Genomic DNA, 17,642 nt, shown 5'->3' with positions numbered 1-17,642 from the left:
TATTTGTCTTCAGCTTTTATATAGATGTTTTGCAAGCTAAAATCTTCTTCTTCTTCTTCTTCTTCTTCTTCTTCTAATGGCGCTACAACCCTTTGTGAGTCTTGGCCTGCTTAACAATGTTCTTCCATTCTGCCCTGTCGGATACTTTCCTTCGCCACTGCCTGATGTTCATGGTTTTAAGATCCCTCTCTACGTCGTCTATCCATCTTTTACGGGGCCTTCCTCTTGTTCTGTTTCCTTGGGGCTTCCATCTCTGAACTACTTTTACAGCTCGATTATCTGGCATTCTTTCTAGGTGACCAAGCCAGTTTAGTCTTTGTGATTTTACAAATCTGACAATATATGCGCTCTGCATTAGTTCATCCAGCTCGTGGTTCATTTTAATTCTCCACGAACTATCGCTGCATTGGGTTGGTCCAAATATCTTCCTTAGTATTTTGCGCTCAAATATTCTCAGTTGATTTTCATCAGTGGTTGAGAGGGTCCACGTTTCACATCCATATGTGACCACTGGTCTAATTACTGTTTTGTAGATTCTCAGCTTAGACTCACGATTCAGTAACTTACTTTTCATTAAGTCTTTGTATGCATAAAAGCACTTATTACCGCTAAGAATCCGTGCTTGTATTTCTTGACTGATGTTGTTGTTGTCATTTATTATTGAGCCTAGGTAGGGAAAAGTGGAGGCATATTTGTAGGTATGGTTGTCTACCTTCAGATTCTCATGTTCATTCGATTTTGTGCACTCCATATATTTTGTTTTACTTTCATTTATATATAGACCAAACGTAGCAGCTTCTCGTTTCAGTTCTATAACTTTTTCGTTCAATACCCTTTTGTTGCGGCTTATTATGGCAACATCATCCGCATATGCGCATATTTGCATAGATCTTGTATTAATACATCCGTTTACATCCAGTTTTCTAACAACAGCTTCTAAAGTTAGATTAGCTGCAAGCTAAAATACATTCTGCAATAGGCTTAACTCTAAATTGCATGACCCACAGGTTGTCTCTACGTACTCCAACACATGAAATGTTTCCATTTGTCTCTAGAAATGGGCACCTGTTTTTGTGAGAGTGATAGATAAAGTTTTTATCTGCCATAGCTCCCACTGAAAATAAGCTGTGACTAAGTTTAAGAACGTAGAGGACAGTATTTATAGTACGATCATACCACTAACCTTGAACAGATGCCTGTATTTCGATGACACCTTTACCTTCTGAAGGAATCAACTTGTTGTTTGCTATTCTAACATAGATTCAGCAAGAGATTCTAATTTTGAAAACAACAATTGTTTACCATTCATGTGTAGGCTTGCTCCTGAGTCACATATCCACTCACTTTTATTTACACTGGAGGTTAATGAGTATATGGAAGAAATATCATATAAGTAAGCTAGATTACTTCCTGATGACCTATTTTTATCTTCATTTTTGGAATAATATATTCCCTTTTACATTGGTTTCAAGAGCGGACTGGGTACACGTGAAGCAGCTTTCTGCTTGAATACGCTTATACAAAACTGCATGGATCAATGAAAGGATCAAGTTTTGAAAACAAAAGTTTTCTATTTATTTGTCAATATCCAAGCCTACAGTCTAGAACTGATATGACATTATGCAATATTGCATTTGTTACTTATATTATAGTATTATATTTCTAAAATTATCCAATTTGTCAGAATTTGTTTGATGTTACGTTATTGAAACGTTGGACAAAGTGTATCGAACTAAAAAGAGATTACGTAACTCAATTTTTCTCGTTTACCTCTTACAAGTTTCACTACTTTTTCGTTCTAGAGATCTGAACTTTGTTTGCTATAGATTCTGCTCTGCTCTGAGGTAAAAATAATACTATTTTATATTTCTTATACATGTCGACTATAAATTATTGTAATCGTTGAATTTGTATATTTTCATATTTCGAATTTATATAGCGAAGGGAGATATTCTTTATTATATCCCCAAAAATCAATAACGATTAAAGCCATTCAATCAAACTTTATTAAAGCAACTGAGAGATTCGTTTTTTTATTACTCTGATCATCCCTTAAATTTAAGTTTACTTTTACTATTAAAAATACCCCTGGCAATAACCTGGCGGAAAAAGAGGCACAAGAATGGCAATCTGCCATGGGCAATAAATTCAATCGTAGCTTTAGTCACCGATTGTAAATCTTTTGAATTTCGACATTATCTTATTAAACGGATAGAATTCACTTGCGTGTAGGTATGGAAATTTAGATTTTCTTCAAGTAAGACTTTCTTAAAAGACAATCTCATCCTCTTATTAAGAACCTTAGGAGTTTGAGATTAATGGTTTTCAATTACTACGAGAGGTTAATACTTAAGATTTGAAACAGACAAGTAAAAAAATATTTAATATCGAAAATGGTTTTTTTTTCAATTAGGTACTATATTGTGAGTTTAGACGAATTTTTAAAGCACTTCTTTCATTTATCGATGGTAGTCCATAACATAACTCATATAAATTGTACATTAGGGTGGATCGATAATCGCAACATTTAAAAAAAATTAACAAATTGATTTGGAATACCCACCAAAAGTTACCTTTAGTAACGAAAATAAAAAAATATTATTACAACTTTTTGATAAAATTATATCTTCTGCCCTCTACCGGTCTTTGAAAAACGAGAAAAAAACTTGGATAAATAATCGCAAAATTAAAAAAAAAAAAATGACAAATTGAATTGGAATACCCACCAAAAGTTACCTTTAGTAACGTTAATAAGAAAGTATTATTACAACTTTTGGATAAAATTACATCCTCTGTCCTATTCAGGCTTTTGAAAAACGAAAAAAAAATGTTGATATTATTAACAGAATCCCGTTCGTGGCGGTCCTGGTTTGTTTAGTCCAGTCCCATCTGCGGGGGCGCTGCGTCTTTTTCAGTAATGTTTGTAAGTCCGCATATCACGCATGTATATTAGTTTGTAGTTAGTCGTGAAAATTGAACATTTTTGTGGATTTCGGCGATCGTGTCATAAAATATGAGTTCTTTAAAGACACTTAATACTAGGTAATACATTGAGTGTCCGTTAACTGATTCTCCAGATTTTAACGTTTAAGCTAACAAATAAGGCCAAAAGAATGGAAAAACAGTTGCAAAGAAAAGAACTAAATCAATCCACTCAACATAAAAGCAGCATTAACTTATTAAGAAAGCGAAAGCTAGAAACTGATATAGAAATAGATGATAAATTGCCTTTCACTTTGCATGCCAATATCAACCCAGAAATACAGTGTACACAAAATTATTTCAAAATCCACAAGGAAACTAAGTTCCTGTAGCTGGCTGTATACGATGTATCACAAAAAATTTATTTAAAAATCCTTTATAAAAGGTATATAATTAAAACACCCAATCGGGCTACATCACAAAACGTTTTCGGAATCTATATTCCATCATCAGTGTGTCTAAGTGTACATGTTTTGAGCCACTAAATATATGGGTAAAAACCCGGTAAATGTTATTAATTTGAATTTAAGTTACATTATTGGATCTTATATGTTATGATGTTAAAGTTACAATTGGAATTGATAAAATGTCAACGTAAGACTCTACAGGAGGTTGATCGTCCTGAGACAAAGTGTCTACGAGGACTTGTTGATAGCAACTCTGAGTTGCTATCAATATCCATGTTTTCTTTTTTAAATGTGAATTTTTGCATTTTATTTAATATTTCCGAAACAGTCAAAGATAGGTATAGGACATTGTATTCAAAAAATGTCTAAAATTATCTGAGGAATCTAAAAATTAATTAATATACAGGGTGTTCTATTTAAAATAAGCAAGTTGGTATTGGCCATCGTTATCTGATACACCCCATATAAAAAGATTTTATGGAAAAAAAATGCGCAACTATAAATACTAATTGACGTGTTCGGCCGTTTTTTCGAATACTCCCTCATTTATTTCTTAGCTAATTAATTCCATTTGGCTGACACACAGTGTATATTCTTTTCCCTTTGTTGCGAGTTATGCCGAGACCTTCTACCATTATTTTACTGCTGTGTACTGCACATTTTTCAATTGACATAGGGCAAAGAACATATTATATTGTAAAGGTAAAAGTAAGTAAATGCTGAATGTAACACTGATAAATTTGAATCACCGCTTGTAGCAATACACGCGACTGCGAAGCGGACTCGACCGCCGATAGTTAGTAAAGATTAGAGATGTGTTTAAACGTTAAATTCGATTAACTAGTTCACTTTCATCAGTTCACCAAATTTACACAGTCATGCTTTTCGAAATAATTTATATTTAAAATCGTTTGCCTAAAAGGTACATGTTTACCCTCAAAGAAAACTGAAAACAAAATCCACACATTCTGAGCTAAAATTACCTTGGCAAGATCACTTTATGATTTGAAATTCTAATTAAGTAAAACGCCAACGGCATAATCAATGTGTCAATAATTTATCTTTGCAAGGTTGCATTCCTAGTCTGAATTTATTTTAGTACTTTCTTGTATTTATCCAATTTAATCCTTTATAGACATGTAAAATTACTTTAATATGGATGAATTTGAAACAACCAGCTTAAACAAAAAAGCAAGTAAATGAAAGACACGTATATTTCTCTCTTTCACGTGTCTTTCAATTTTCTTCTACGTGTTCCTCGTCCTTTAAGGACATTGGAGATCATCACGGCGCATTTTACTCTGTCTGCAGCAGTTATGAAGAGTTCTATTGTTGTTTTTCCACTCCACTGCTTTAAATTTTTCAACCAGGACATGCGTCGTTTTCCCGGTCCTCTTTTTCCTTCCATTTCCCCTTGTATAACCAATCAAGTCAACTTATATTTTTCATTTCATAGTATGTGACCAAAGTAGCGCATGTTTCTTTCCCTCATAGTGTTGAATATTTCTTTTTTCATCTGTCTTAATGATTCCTTAGTGTTTCTAGAAACTTAGTGTTTGATATTTTCCACATTCTTCGATAACACCACATCTCAAAGCTGACAAGTGTTTTTTCAGTTGCCTCCTTAATTGTCCAAACTCCAACTCGATATATAAAAGGGTAGATAATACGCAGCATCTCAGTACTCTAGTTCTAATTTCCATTCCCAGTTTTCCATTGCATAATGATGTTTTCATTTTATTGAAAGCGCTTCTGACCATCTAAATGCGTCGTTTGTTCATTTAGCTCACACCCCAAGTAATTGTATCTTTCTCTAAAGCTTTTCCTTTAACGTTGATTGTATCGTCTTTAATCTTATTCTTACCGACAATCGTGATTTTTTTTGTGTTCAGAACCAATCTATACCTCTCGTAGTATCTCGCATATGTATGATTTTTTTGATATCTTTTATTGCCTCTTTAAACATCTCTTCGGAGCACATATTAAAAAGTAGAAGTGTTGACTCTACGTTCTCCACTGGACACCGACCCAATTTGTCTTTTACCTTTTTATGCGAGAACCTTTTGGCATTTGTTCTGCAGTGTTGACACCCGTTTCATCAACGTTAAATATGCGAGTTGCACCAATATTATTATCGTTAACAATTTTTTCCAGGAGGTCGAAAACGACGTAAACATTCCTTTTATTGAATCCTTTTGTGAACATCATGGACGTTGCTTGAGGTTCTCTCAGTGAGATTATGTCCTTATGACGAGCTTTGAAAGCATAAAACCATTTCTTTTGAAAAACGATTTGAAATGCAAGCCGTCGAACATCATTGATCGTGAGACCAAACATCAACGTTTCCAGTTTTAAAATGTGATCAACTAGCTCTTTCTCCACTGCTGTTGGTAACACACTGCCTTGGCCAAAAGCCTTCGTTTCTTCATTTGCCTTGACATTAAGGTGACGGAGCAAAGCAGGCTTAGGGACTCCATACTGCCTGCAGCATTCATTTAATCCCATGCCTCCATTACGAAATGTTTGAAGAGCCCGGCTCATGTCGTCCGCATTCCAAGTCCCATATTTTCCTTTGGGCATCTAAAACACACAAGAACGGTGTGCATTATTTATTTATGTTTTTTTTTTAAATAAGTAGGTCTAAATACCCAATGGTATCTAAAATTGTACCGGTACAATAAAGGCGTGGTACAATATGAGAAACTTGCACTTATGCACGTAAATAAACTACGATTTCTAACCTAAAAATGGTCCGGCAAACGGAAGCGACTCAGTTTTATATACCTAAATACATGCTTTTCTTGTATTTATGAATCAAAATAGTTTGCACATACCTTTAGAGATGCTGTAACCTTACGTATGGGACTAGAAAACTTTACTGAAACACCATGAAATACAAAAAATTCGATAAAATAAAATTGACAAATGTGAACGTTGTAAAACTTCAGCACTTAACTCTAAGTAGTAACTAGTTTCACTAAACGACATAAGAGCGCTCTGGCTTCCTCATAAAGGATAAATATAGCGATGGTACAATATTGGTGCCGGTACAATTTCGGCTACTTTCCTCTATGTGCTGTCATACATTATAAGGTTTACAGATAATGAGAAAGAATTGTGTCTTCATTTGAAAATATTTAAAATTGTTCCTTTTTTCTCACCTTACATCAAATGTAGCGTCACACATTTCATGTATTATCGCCCCACGCCTTTCCGGCAGTGTTTTTCTTCTAGTTTTTGTTAAAATCATCTTCGATCAAAATATTTTGGACCAGATGAAAATCTGGACCGGGCCGATGAAGTACTTTTATTTGATTGTATACCAGTTTTTTGAATACCAATTATCGATCACGTCATTACACTCAGAAGATGAGTTATGTTTCTCATGATCCATTCATCTTTGTTACTTTCCTTTTCACAAACTCAGCTTTATCTATGAGGATCTTTTTCTTCTTCCTCCTCTTTATAAGCAATTCTGCTTGTTCATTGGCGGATTAATACCTCTATGGAAGTTTGTCACCCCATCTTTTGCGCGGTCGTCCGATGCTTCTTTTGCGATTGTTGACTTATATCTTGCTACTTTGACAACAAGGGTCTCCTCCATTCTGCTTTTGTGGTTATTCCATTCTTTTTTTATTTTGTGTCCATTTATACACTGTAAGTTACATTTTCTTCTAATGTCTTCACTTCTCTTTCGATCTAACAGCGTATTTCCTGTAATTCTTGTCAGTACTCTCATCTCTGCCGTTTCCAGTAGCATTTGTGACACTTTGCGTTGTGGCTGTGTCGGGTCTTGTTTCTGAGGTATATGTCATTATTGGTTAATGTGTTTGTTTCGCCATATAGTGTTATTAAGGCATTCTGCCAGTCTATTTGCTTTTTGTACTTGATCTGTCACTTCTTTGTCCAGGTCTCCGTAGCTGGACAGTGTAATTCCCAGGTATTTTATTTCCATTACTTGTTCAGTACTGGTGCCATCAATTTCTATTTTACATCTGGTTGGTTCTTTGCTGACTACTATTGTTTTAGTTTTTTGAGATGAGATTGTCATATTAAATTCTTTTGCTCTTATGTTAAATCTGTGGACCAGTCTTTGCAGATTATCTTCATTTTGGGCTATCAATATTGCGTCGTCTGCGTAACAGAGTATTTTTATTTCTTTGTCTCCCATTCTGTATGCTCTTCCTTTGTTAACGCTTTTGTTGATTTCATCCATGATTAAGTTAAAGAGCATGGGGCTCAACGAATCCCCTTGTTTTATTTCGCTGCCTATTTCTATAGGTTCTGTAAGTTGTCCATCTATTCTGATTTCCATTTTGTTGTTTTGGTAGATGTTTTCGATAGTTTTTATAATGTGTAGGGGAACTTCTTTATTATACAAAAGATGAATTATATCTTTTTGAGTCTTACTCTGTCAAACGCTTTCTTTAGGTCAATCAGACACAGAAATGCTGTTCTATTATACTCTAGTGATTTCTCAGTAATTTGCTTTATAACGAATATTGCATCTGTACACGATCTTCCTCTGATTTATTAGCACTTGTAAAATTTTGTAAGTCTTAGGGTAGTATATAACAAGTTTATACCTCTGTAGTTTTCTGGCTGTTTTTATCTCCTTTTTTAAATAGTAGAATTAGTTCGCTCGTTCTCCATTCTTCAGGTATTTTATTGTAGTTTATAATTTTATTAATTAATGTTGTTAATTGTTCTGTCATTGCTGCTCAATCCATGAGGATATAATACGATTAATTGTGGAAAACTGAAACTTTTTTAATTGTGGACAAATTGGTAAATTTTAAAGTTTAAAGTATCATATTCCTGCTTTCCAATAATCAGTTATTCAATCAATTATAAACACACTACACGTAAATATATTTTGTAATTCAATTATAAACGCTTTTTAAACAAAAATATTACCAGATGGCTGTAAAATAATTAAATCATTAGCAGTTACAATAATATGGTAGATGTCAAAGCGGTACGCTCAAATAAACAACGTTTACAAATAGCAAAATAGTGCTATAAACTAAAATATATTGTACCCGAAACAATAAACGGAAAATTCATTTGTAATTATTTAACTCATTTTTTCTAAAATAAAAGAAATTTCGGAAACTTAATTAATTAAATCAACACTTTTTCTGAAAATTTAAATTTAATCGTAACAAATATTACAAAAAAGGTATGGTTTTACCGTGAAACCACTGGGACACAAAAGTCACTTATTCAAGAGTAAGAAATTTTTGGAAATAATTTTTATTGTCAGATAAACACAGACCAATATCGCATGTTTGACAAAACCAACGAGTCCGATGAATCTTTGCGGTTGTACTGCATAACCCACATCTTCTTGATGTTCCTTCTTCTTCTTAACATGCCATACACCAAAGTGCGTAGGCGACTATCTCATTACTAGAATTCTGTTCTTGGCGGCGTGACACAGCTCGCCTGTATTGTGTATTCCTGTCCATTCTTTAATATTCCTTAACCAGGATAATTATTTGCGACCGGCTCCTCTCCTACCTTCGATCTTCCCTTGTAGGATTAACTTTGGTATTTCATATTTTGCTCCTCTCAATATGTGCCCAAGGTAACCAATCTTGCGTTTTTTAATTAATTCAAAGAGTTCTCTTTCTACGCCGGCTCTCTTAAGGACGTCATCGTTTCGAACTCTATCCACCCAAGGTATGCGCATCATTCTTCTCAATGACCACATTTCAAATACTTCAAGTTTGTTGATAGATGTTTTTTTCAAAGTCCACGTTTCCATGCCATAAAGCAAGATGGACCATATGTAGCACTTGACCATTCTGTAGCGTATTTCGAAATTTAGGTTTTGATTACATAGGAGCGGTCTGAATTTGACAAAAGCTTGTCTTGCCATTTGTATTCGGGTTTTTATTTCTTGTTGTGGATCCGATTGGTCATTGATTGTGGTGCCAAGGTATTTAAAAGTTTTCACGCGTTTTATGCGATCGTCACCTAAGCATATTATCGGGTTTTCTGGAGGGTTTCTGCTAATGACCATATATTTCGTTTTCAAAATGTTGATTTTGAGGCCATATTTTTTACCTATGTTATTCACCCTATCAAATAATAACTGCTGATTTTCCAAATTATCAGTTATAATCACTGTGTCGTCCGCATAGCGTAGGTTGCTAATTGGTATGCCGTTCACCTTAATGCCTAATTCCGTGTCTTCTAATGCTTCCGCAAATATATTTTCAACATATAAATTAAAAAGCATCGGAGAGAGTATGCAGCCTTGGCGGACACCTTTCCGGATTTCAAATTCATCCGTATATTGGTCTTGATCAATCCTCACCTTTGCCATTTGGTTCCAGTATAGATTCTGAATAATTCTGATCTCCTTCTGGTCAATGTTGGCCCTATGTAGTAGTTCCATCATGATATCATGTTTAACATTGTCAAATGCCTTCTCGTAGTCGATGAAGGTGAGGTAGACATCTTTTCGTTGATCTAAACAGTTTTGTATTAAGGTGTTCAAACATAATGAACTTGATGTTCCATGAAGAGGCAAATGAGCCACTCTATCGTATCTAACTTCAATAGGTACATATTTTTTGAAACTATTTACTGCATGTTTTGGTCCCTTTTTTGGGGTATCTGTATTAGCACCAATAAGACCTGTAACAACGGCTAATCGGAATTCTTTCAACGATAATGCACTTCCTGGACTTCTACATTTAAATATGATAAACGCATTACTTACTGCTAAATCAAGTAAATGGAAAAAAATGCGATGCCACAATTTCTTACTTTTTCTATTTATTTCGTATAGACTCTTCAGCATATCCGCCTTATCCACCCCACCCATATACTTGTTGTAGTCTTTTACAACTGTTGGTGCAGCCACAGTTTCTTTGGAACCATTCTTCTGTCTTCTTTCGACAGATACCATTTCAGTAGGATCATGAAACTTGGACAAAAAAATTGATCCCCTTCTTATTTTTCCACCTAGTGAAGACCATTTTATTGGAAGCCTGCCGCCAATCTGTTTCTCCTCGGTCCAATTGTTTTTCGTCTACAATATCTTGTGGCAAATTAGCACGATCAGCTCTTACTCTACCACATGCGTAAATATTGTTCTCTATTGTTTTTGAAAACTCATTGTGTTAATATACGTGAAAATATGTTCTTGCTTTTTATATAACTATGAATTTTCACGCTGATTTTATTTTTCTTTACTCATAGGCTGTAACTCTGAACACCAAAAGACCGACACTCATCTTAAAATAATTAACATAATTTATTTTTTACAGATCACTTCACTGCCAAGCTCTCAGTTAGAATGACTTCCGGGCCAGATTTTGTGGCTACAAATTTTACGTTCTTCGACTGCAATACTTACAGTTCCTGTACTCAGTGTGTTTCATCTTCATTTCCGTGTGATTGGTGTGTTGATGGTCACAGATGTACCCACGATACAGCAGAAAATTGTAGGAACGATATTCTTGTTACTGGAATCAGCGTAAGTATATGATTTCATTCTACTAGTAGTCTAATTATAAATAATAGTTTAATATAATTATAATAATGTTTAGTGCTATTGAATAATTTCAGTAATAATCTATATAATATCTAAATTGGAATGCGAACTTTGCATTGGGTTTATGAGAAATGAATCCTCTAAACCAAACCTTACCGTAAATTATTAGGAGCTTTTTAATTATACTCAATTAGAAAATTATTGATAGTCTAACCAATTTCCTTGTCTCAATATTACAGTAATTTTAAAAACTAATCATGTGAGTATGTACATAATCTGTTCCTCTTATTCTTCTTCTACTTCTTCTTCTGCTTCTTCTTCTTTTTGTGTAGACATGATTCTGTCTGTTGTTGTATGTCCTCCAGTAAGCTGTCGTTCCATTATGCCGTTTGTTTATCCACTGAATTTGCTGTTATAACCATGCGTTTTTTCTTTTTTGGGAAATTAACATGTTTTATGATCTTGCAATTACATTGAATTGGTGCAGCATACGTTGTAAATCATCTTCACTTTCAGAGAGTAGTAATATTGTTTCGTCTGCATAACAGATTATTTTTTGTTGTTTTTTTCCAATTTGGCCTTTTTTAGTTCTTACTTTTTTTTATTGTTTGATCCACAATAAGGTTGAACAATAGAGGACTCAGGAATATCCCTATTATCCTATTGCCAGTTTCAATAGGGTCAGTTAGTTCTTCTAGTTTTACTTTTATTGTGTTGTTTTGGTGGATATTTTCGATAGTTTTGATTATTCCTAGTTTCTATGTTTGTTGCATACAAAAGTGGATAACGTCCTTTAATTTGACCCGGTCAGATGCCTTCTTATGGTTCACGAAACACAGATATTCCGATTTGTTGTATTTTTCTTGCACTTGCCTCATTATAAATATAGCGTCGGTGCATGATCTTTGCGACCTAAAACCTTGTTGTCCTGATAGTATTGTAATTTCATTCATTTTATTTATTATCACTTTGGTTGTTAATTTTAGTGTTGTGTTTAATAAATTAATTTCTATGTAATTAAAAATCTGGGTCCGATTTGTCTCCCTCTTTGATGAGAGGTGTCTCCATTCTTGAGAAATTTTGTTTTGCCCTATTATTTTTTGGATTAGTTTTAATGGTTAGAATTAGTTTGGTCAGATCTGGTCTTCCGTACTTGAGTTCGTTCGGTATTCTGTCCTCTCCTGGTGATTTTCTATTTTTTAATTTCCTTAATGCTTCCTTTATCTCTTTCTCCACAATATTTATTTCTTCGTTTGTCGTCACCTCTTGTGTTGGTGGTTTATTATCGTCATCTTTAGCGAATAGGGATCGAAAGTAGTCTGCCCATGTTTCTTTCTGATTGTGTTTCGTTTTTATTAGTTCGTTCTTCTCTTTTCTTTGTCTTCTGTTTATTCTCCATATTTCTTTTTGTGTCGAAGTTGTTTTCAATCTGTTTTGGGAAGCTCCGACAATGTTCTCTTTTTATTTGTCTAACTAAAGCATTCGTTTCATTTTTGATCCATTTATCGTGGTTTTATGCATATTGTGTTTGCTGTGTTCTGTATTGTAAAAAGGCTTTCTTCTTTTCTTCACATTTTGTTTTCGCTTCATCTCTAAACCATAGGTTTTCTTTTTTGATATGTTAGTGTTTGTTACTTTTCTCTCTCTGTTGCTGCCTTAATTATGTTATTTTTGAGTTTTTCCCAGCTTTCTTCGATGTTATCGTTTTCTATTTCATTCCTTTTTCTGTATAATCTGTTCCAGCATAAAATGTTATTTATAAGAAGCACCAAGCTTCTTTCAATCGTCATACAATGTCAATTATTTCAGTTAATATTTATATTTTTGTCTGTTTAGTTTAAACCTTTAAACATAATTGCAGGATTGTTAATTTAATACTAACAGGAAATAATTATATTCGTGGTTTATACAATGTTGTGGTCTGAAATTGTTTGTTTCTGACGTTTCGTCTACAACTGCGCGCACATTTTTAAAGCCGATAGGGTAGCGCACGTAACCTGTCGCTCCTGTCACTAACCAGTGTGTGATATAAGTGACATTAGTTTGCGTCCACTGAGAAGAAAGATATTCTATACCAGGACCTCACATACAATTTACTAGTGGTCCTTATATATTCCTAATAGTTTTTCATGAGACTTGGGCTGCTGCGATAAGTTTTCAATGGCATTTTGAGAATCTTCTGCCATTATTCAATTAGAGCATATATCACTGACCATTCCATAATTAATCTAGTTTTCTAGTTAATATTTTTAGGCTTAAAGGGGATTTATTGTTTCATATGGTCAATGGACCCCCAAATATAAAAAAAACCGCGAAGTGCTACCATTTAAAGGGGTGAATTATTCCCTACGCACTAGGGTAGATTTAGGTGAATTCTATGTACTTTTCGTACATATACATCTACAGAAAAGTTTTTTAAAATAAAATTTTATATCTAAATGTCACCTTAAGTCATAAATGATTTTTTTTTTGACAAAATATATTAAAAAAACAAAGCAAAAACACGATTACACGCGATTTTTTTTGCCGCATAACTTTTTTCCACGGGGATAAAGGTATAGGTAGTGCTTTACAGAAAAAAATCTTATATCCTTCCTCTTCAAAATGATGTTTGGTAGAAGTCTTTAGGAGTCACAGTGTCCGCGATACGGTTTTTAAAGTTTGCCACTCACACACCATTTTTTGGGTCATTTCCCCTATTTTTCGAAAACACTTCTATTACTTTTTTCTAGGCAGTTAGGCTAGTATATGCAATAGTATATTACCAATAAAGAAAAAATAATTACCTTTAAATGGTCTGTAGTAGGAGGCTCTAGGACTAATTTGAAGTAAAGCAAGAGGCAAAAATTGCGTGAGAAAGCTGCATTCTTCACCTTCAAAACCCATTTTTGTTCGTAGGACACTCTGATTAAAAGCTGTCGAATTTTTACCGTTGAGTTAATACAAATTTTATTTAAAAACATTGATGCACGCGTAAGAGATTTAAAATCGCCGGTCGCTTCAATCTTTGTTCCTAAAAAAACAATATATTCTACAGAAAAAGTTTTAATAAGTATTTTTGATTAATATTATCTCGCGTACAGTATTATAGGGCGTACCGATTTTTTGATAAATTGATGTTTTCGGTCGCCCACCCCCATACGAGCGGAGTTTTTAGGGAGAAGCCCTGGGATAGGAGTGGCAAATTGTTATTAGTTATAGGAATATGAATAGAAAAAAGTTATGGAACAAAAAAGAAAAATCGCGTGTGTTCCTGTTTGTTACCTAGTTTTTTGAATCTATTTTGGTCAAAAAAATTATTTTTAAATTTAAAAGGTGACGTTTCGATAGGAAATTTAATTTTGAACAACTTTTCTGTAGATACATATGTACGAAAAGTGCATAGAATTCACCTAAATACACCCTAGTGCATAGAGAAATTCACCTCTTTCTCAAAAAAACACCCCTTTAGATGGTAGCAACTCTCGGTTTCTTCATATTTGGGTGTCCATTGACCACATGAAACAATTTTTTTGAATATAATCAATAACCTATTTCTCTTATCACATGGAGACGCATGTAATCTTGCATGAATAATAGATTCGGACAATATAAAATAATTAAATGGCAACACTTGTTTAGGAATGATGATTTCTATGCAATCCTGCAAAATAAAGGAACAAATTTTTATCTATTATAGAAATGAATAGACTGACCAGGGAACTAATAACACTAACATATGAATAAAACAATTATTTATGAGACGTATGCCAATTATTCTGAATTGGTGATAAGATAATGCCATAATCACACAATAAGCGCAAAACAAAAAGGAAACTGTGGTCAATATGGAATCATATTGACCACATGTTGATAAACAAATTAAACAGAAGTCCATTTGGAAATGAAGAGAGAGGACAAACTTTTGTTTAATGTTTTCCTGAAATAAAAGATAATAAGGACTATAAATGTATAAAACTTCTTGGTTTTTCTAATTCATAAAATTTCATTCATTAAATGTAGATGGAGGAAAACTAGACATTGTCTAGACACAATTTAGAACAGTTTTTTATTGTGTTTTAACTGTTTTTACATACTTCTATTTAAAGTAGAAATCTATCCCATCTTTATCCAATCCAAACTGTAATTTAAATCTCCCCTTACTTCACACTTAGAGACTGTTCTCCACGAACTTCCAAACGATTGCAGGAAAATTAGAATAATTTCCACATTTTAGATATTCCGCCTCACTGTGAATCATTTCGGCATTCTGGAGAAATCATCGCACCTTATTTCTTATTTTCCTGTCTAAATTAGTTTTCAGATAAAGCACTTTTCCGCTTTTCATATTAACGGCAAAACAGTGTCTTATTAAAATAAGTTGATCCAAAACAAATTCTACTGGTAATCATATTAACCAAAAATATATATTAAATATTGTCTTTATATGGGACTAAGCAACAATTGATTGTAATGATAATTACATTTTTAACTACAAACAATTTTGATGTTTCGATTTCCGACCATATGTAAAGGGCCTATCAAAGAAGCAGCTCTCATCCTACTCAATGAAGAAAAATGTTAAGCAAACCTATCAGCAGCATGTAGCAGGCTTTGGTTGCCAATACTGAAAGAAGAAGTCAATAACGAGAATATACCAACAGTGTATTCTTGTTGTTCACTTGTGTGTCAATTGTCAATTTTTCAATGTTGTGAAATGACATAACCTCCTTAACAACTTCAGCGTTATACATTCTTTTAAAAAAATTCTTAAATAATCCTTTTTGAGAACGATTTCCGGAGTGGAAATAGAAACGCCAAATTTTTTGTAGTTCAATCTTTTGTTGAAAATATTTTTACATCCCATTCCCTTTGGCTTAATCCTATAGTATATAGAGCCCTATAGTATATAAAAGCGAATACAAGAGGATCCACGCAATAATCAGGCAGAAGATAAGACACGCGAAAACACAATTTCATATTAAAGAATGTAATGAAATTGAACAATATGAAAAGAAACACGATACATTTCATCTGCACAAGAAATTAAAAGAGGTCGCAGGAAACAAACGGAAACAAGTATCCCAAAGTGTAGAAGACAGAAACAGACACAGAATATTAGACATCAAGGAACAGTTAAAAGAATGGGAAAACTACATTTCTGAATTATTTGAAGATGAGAGAGTAGAACACTATACACCGATTGCTATATCAGGTCCATCTATAACAGAAAGTGAGGTTACACGTTCAATACAAACGGCAAAAAATGGAAAAGCACTTGGCCCCGATGAAGTAAGTGCTGAAATACTAAAGTTTTTGGGAGAAAATGGAATTAAAGCTCTGTGTAATCTCTTTAACAGAATTTATGACACTGGGATATTACCAACTGATTGGTTAAGGTTGACATTTGTCACAATACCTAAGAAGCATCGTCCAAAGACATGCAGTGATTATCGGACAATAAGTCTGATGAGTCACGTTTCGAAGATCTTCCTGCGAGTAATACACAGCAGAATTTACACGCTGTTAGAGGACAGAATTAGCAATACTCAATTTGGGTTTAGGAGTGGCTTGGGTACAAGGTACCCAAGCCATACCTTGTTCAGTATACAGGTGCTAGTACAGAGATCCAGAGATATAAATCAAAATGTGTACATTTGTGCAATCGATTTTGAAAAGGCTTTTGACAAAGTCCGACGTAACAAAATGCTAGAAATATTGAAAATAGCTAGATTGGACGATAAAGATCTACGAATAATTACAAATCTATACTGGCATCAAGTGGCAAGAATAAAGGTTGAACAAGAACTGTCGGATGAAATAAATATAAAAAGAGGAGTGAGACAAGGCTGTATATTGTCGCCTTTACTTTTTAACTTATATTCGGAGGAAATATTTAAGGAAGCCTTAATGGAGACAACCGAAGGTATTATTGTGAAAGGAGTAACCGTCAACAATATTAGATATGCCGACGATACCTTGGTGCTTGCTAATTGCGGAGAAGACCTTCAAAATCTAATGAACAAAATAAAACAGACTTGTGATCAGTATGGATTAAAACTCAACGTTGGGAAAACTAAATATATGATAGTTGGCAAACAAAATTATATACAGGATGACGGTATAAAAGTCGGAGATGCCACACTGGACAGAGTAGAAAAACTCGTGGATCTCGGCAGTAATATCAATGAGAGCTGGGATCCAACCGCAGAAGTTAAAAGCCGAATAGAACAAGCCCGAGCTGCCTTTGTAAAAATGAGAAACGTACTTTGCAGTCACGATCTTAGCATTGACCTTAGAGTTCGAATGACATCTTGCTACATCTTTCCTGTCCTGCTGTATGGAGTGGAAGCGTGGACTCTAACTGAGGCTATCCTTAAACGCTTAACAGCCTTTAAGATGTGGGTATACAGACGACTACTGAAAATAAGCTGGGTCGACAGAGTTAGAGATGAGGAGGTCCTTAGATGGCTGAACCAAACAACACAACTGGTCAATATAATAAAGAAACGCAAGCTGGAATACTTCGGTCACATTATGAGACACCCTGAAAAATATGATCTTTTACATCTGATCATTCAGGGAAAGATCCAAGGTAATCGTGGTCCTGGTAGAAGAAGAACATCATGGCTGAAAAATCTAAGGCAATAGTATAGAAAATCAACTACATCGTTATTTAGAGCTGCTGTCAATAAAGTCACGATAGCGAATATGGTAGCCAACATGATATCCAACGATCGATAACGGTCATGGAACTAGAAGAA

At 34.1% G+C, this 17,642-nt stretch overlaps 1 protein-coding gene across 6 annotated transcripts in view; it reads left to right on the top strand.

Annotated features, from left to right (window-relative positions):
- Nucleotides 1-17,642, top strand: part of PlexA (plexin A) — a 519,944-nt gene that overhangs the window by 434,063 nt on the left and 68,239 nt on the right. For all 6 annotated transcript variants that reach the window (XM_072546050.1, XM_072546049.1, XM_072546053.1 and 3 more), the window contains one exon: nucleotides 10,673-10,881. In XM_072546050.1, the coding sequence (XP_072402151.1) occupies nucleotides 10,673-10,881 (209 nt within the window). The remainder of the gene's footprint in view (nucleotides 1-10,672; nucleotides 10,882-17,642) is intronic.

The sequence above is a fragment of the Diabrotica undecimpunctata genome, chromosome 10, assembly GCF_040954645.1.
Source record: "Diabrotica undecimpunctata isolate CICGRU chromosome 10, icDiaUnde3, whole genome shotgun sequence".
NCBI classification, from domain to species: Eukaryota; Metazoa; Arthropoda; class Insecta; order Coleoptera; family Chrysomelidae; genus Diabrotica; species Diabrotica undecimpunctata.
This window is presented reverse-complemented; position numbering and strand designations above follow the sequence as displayed.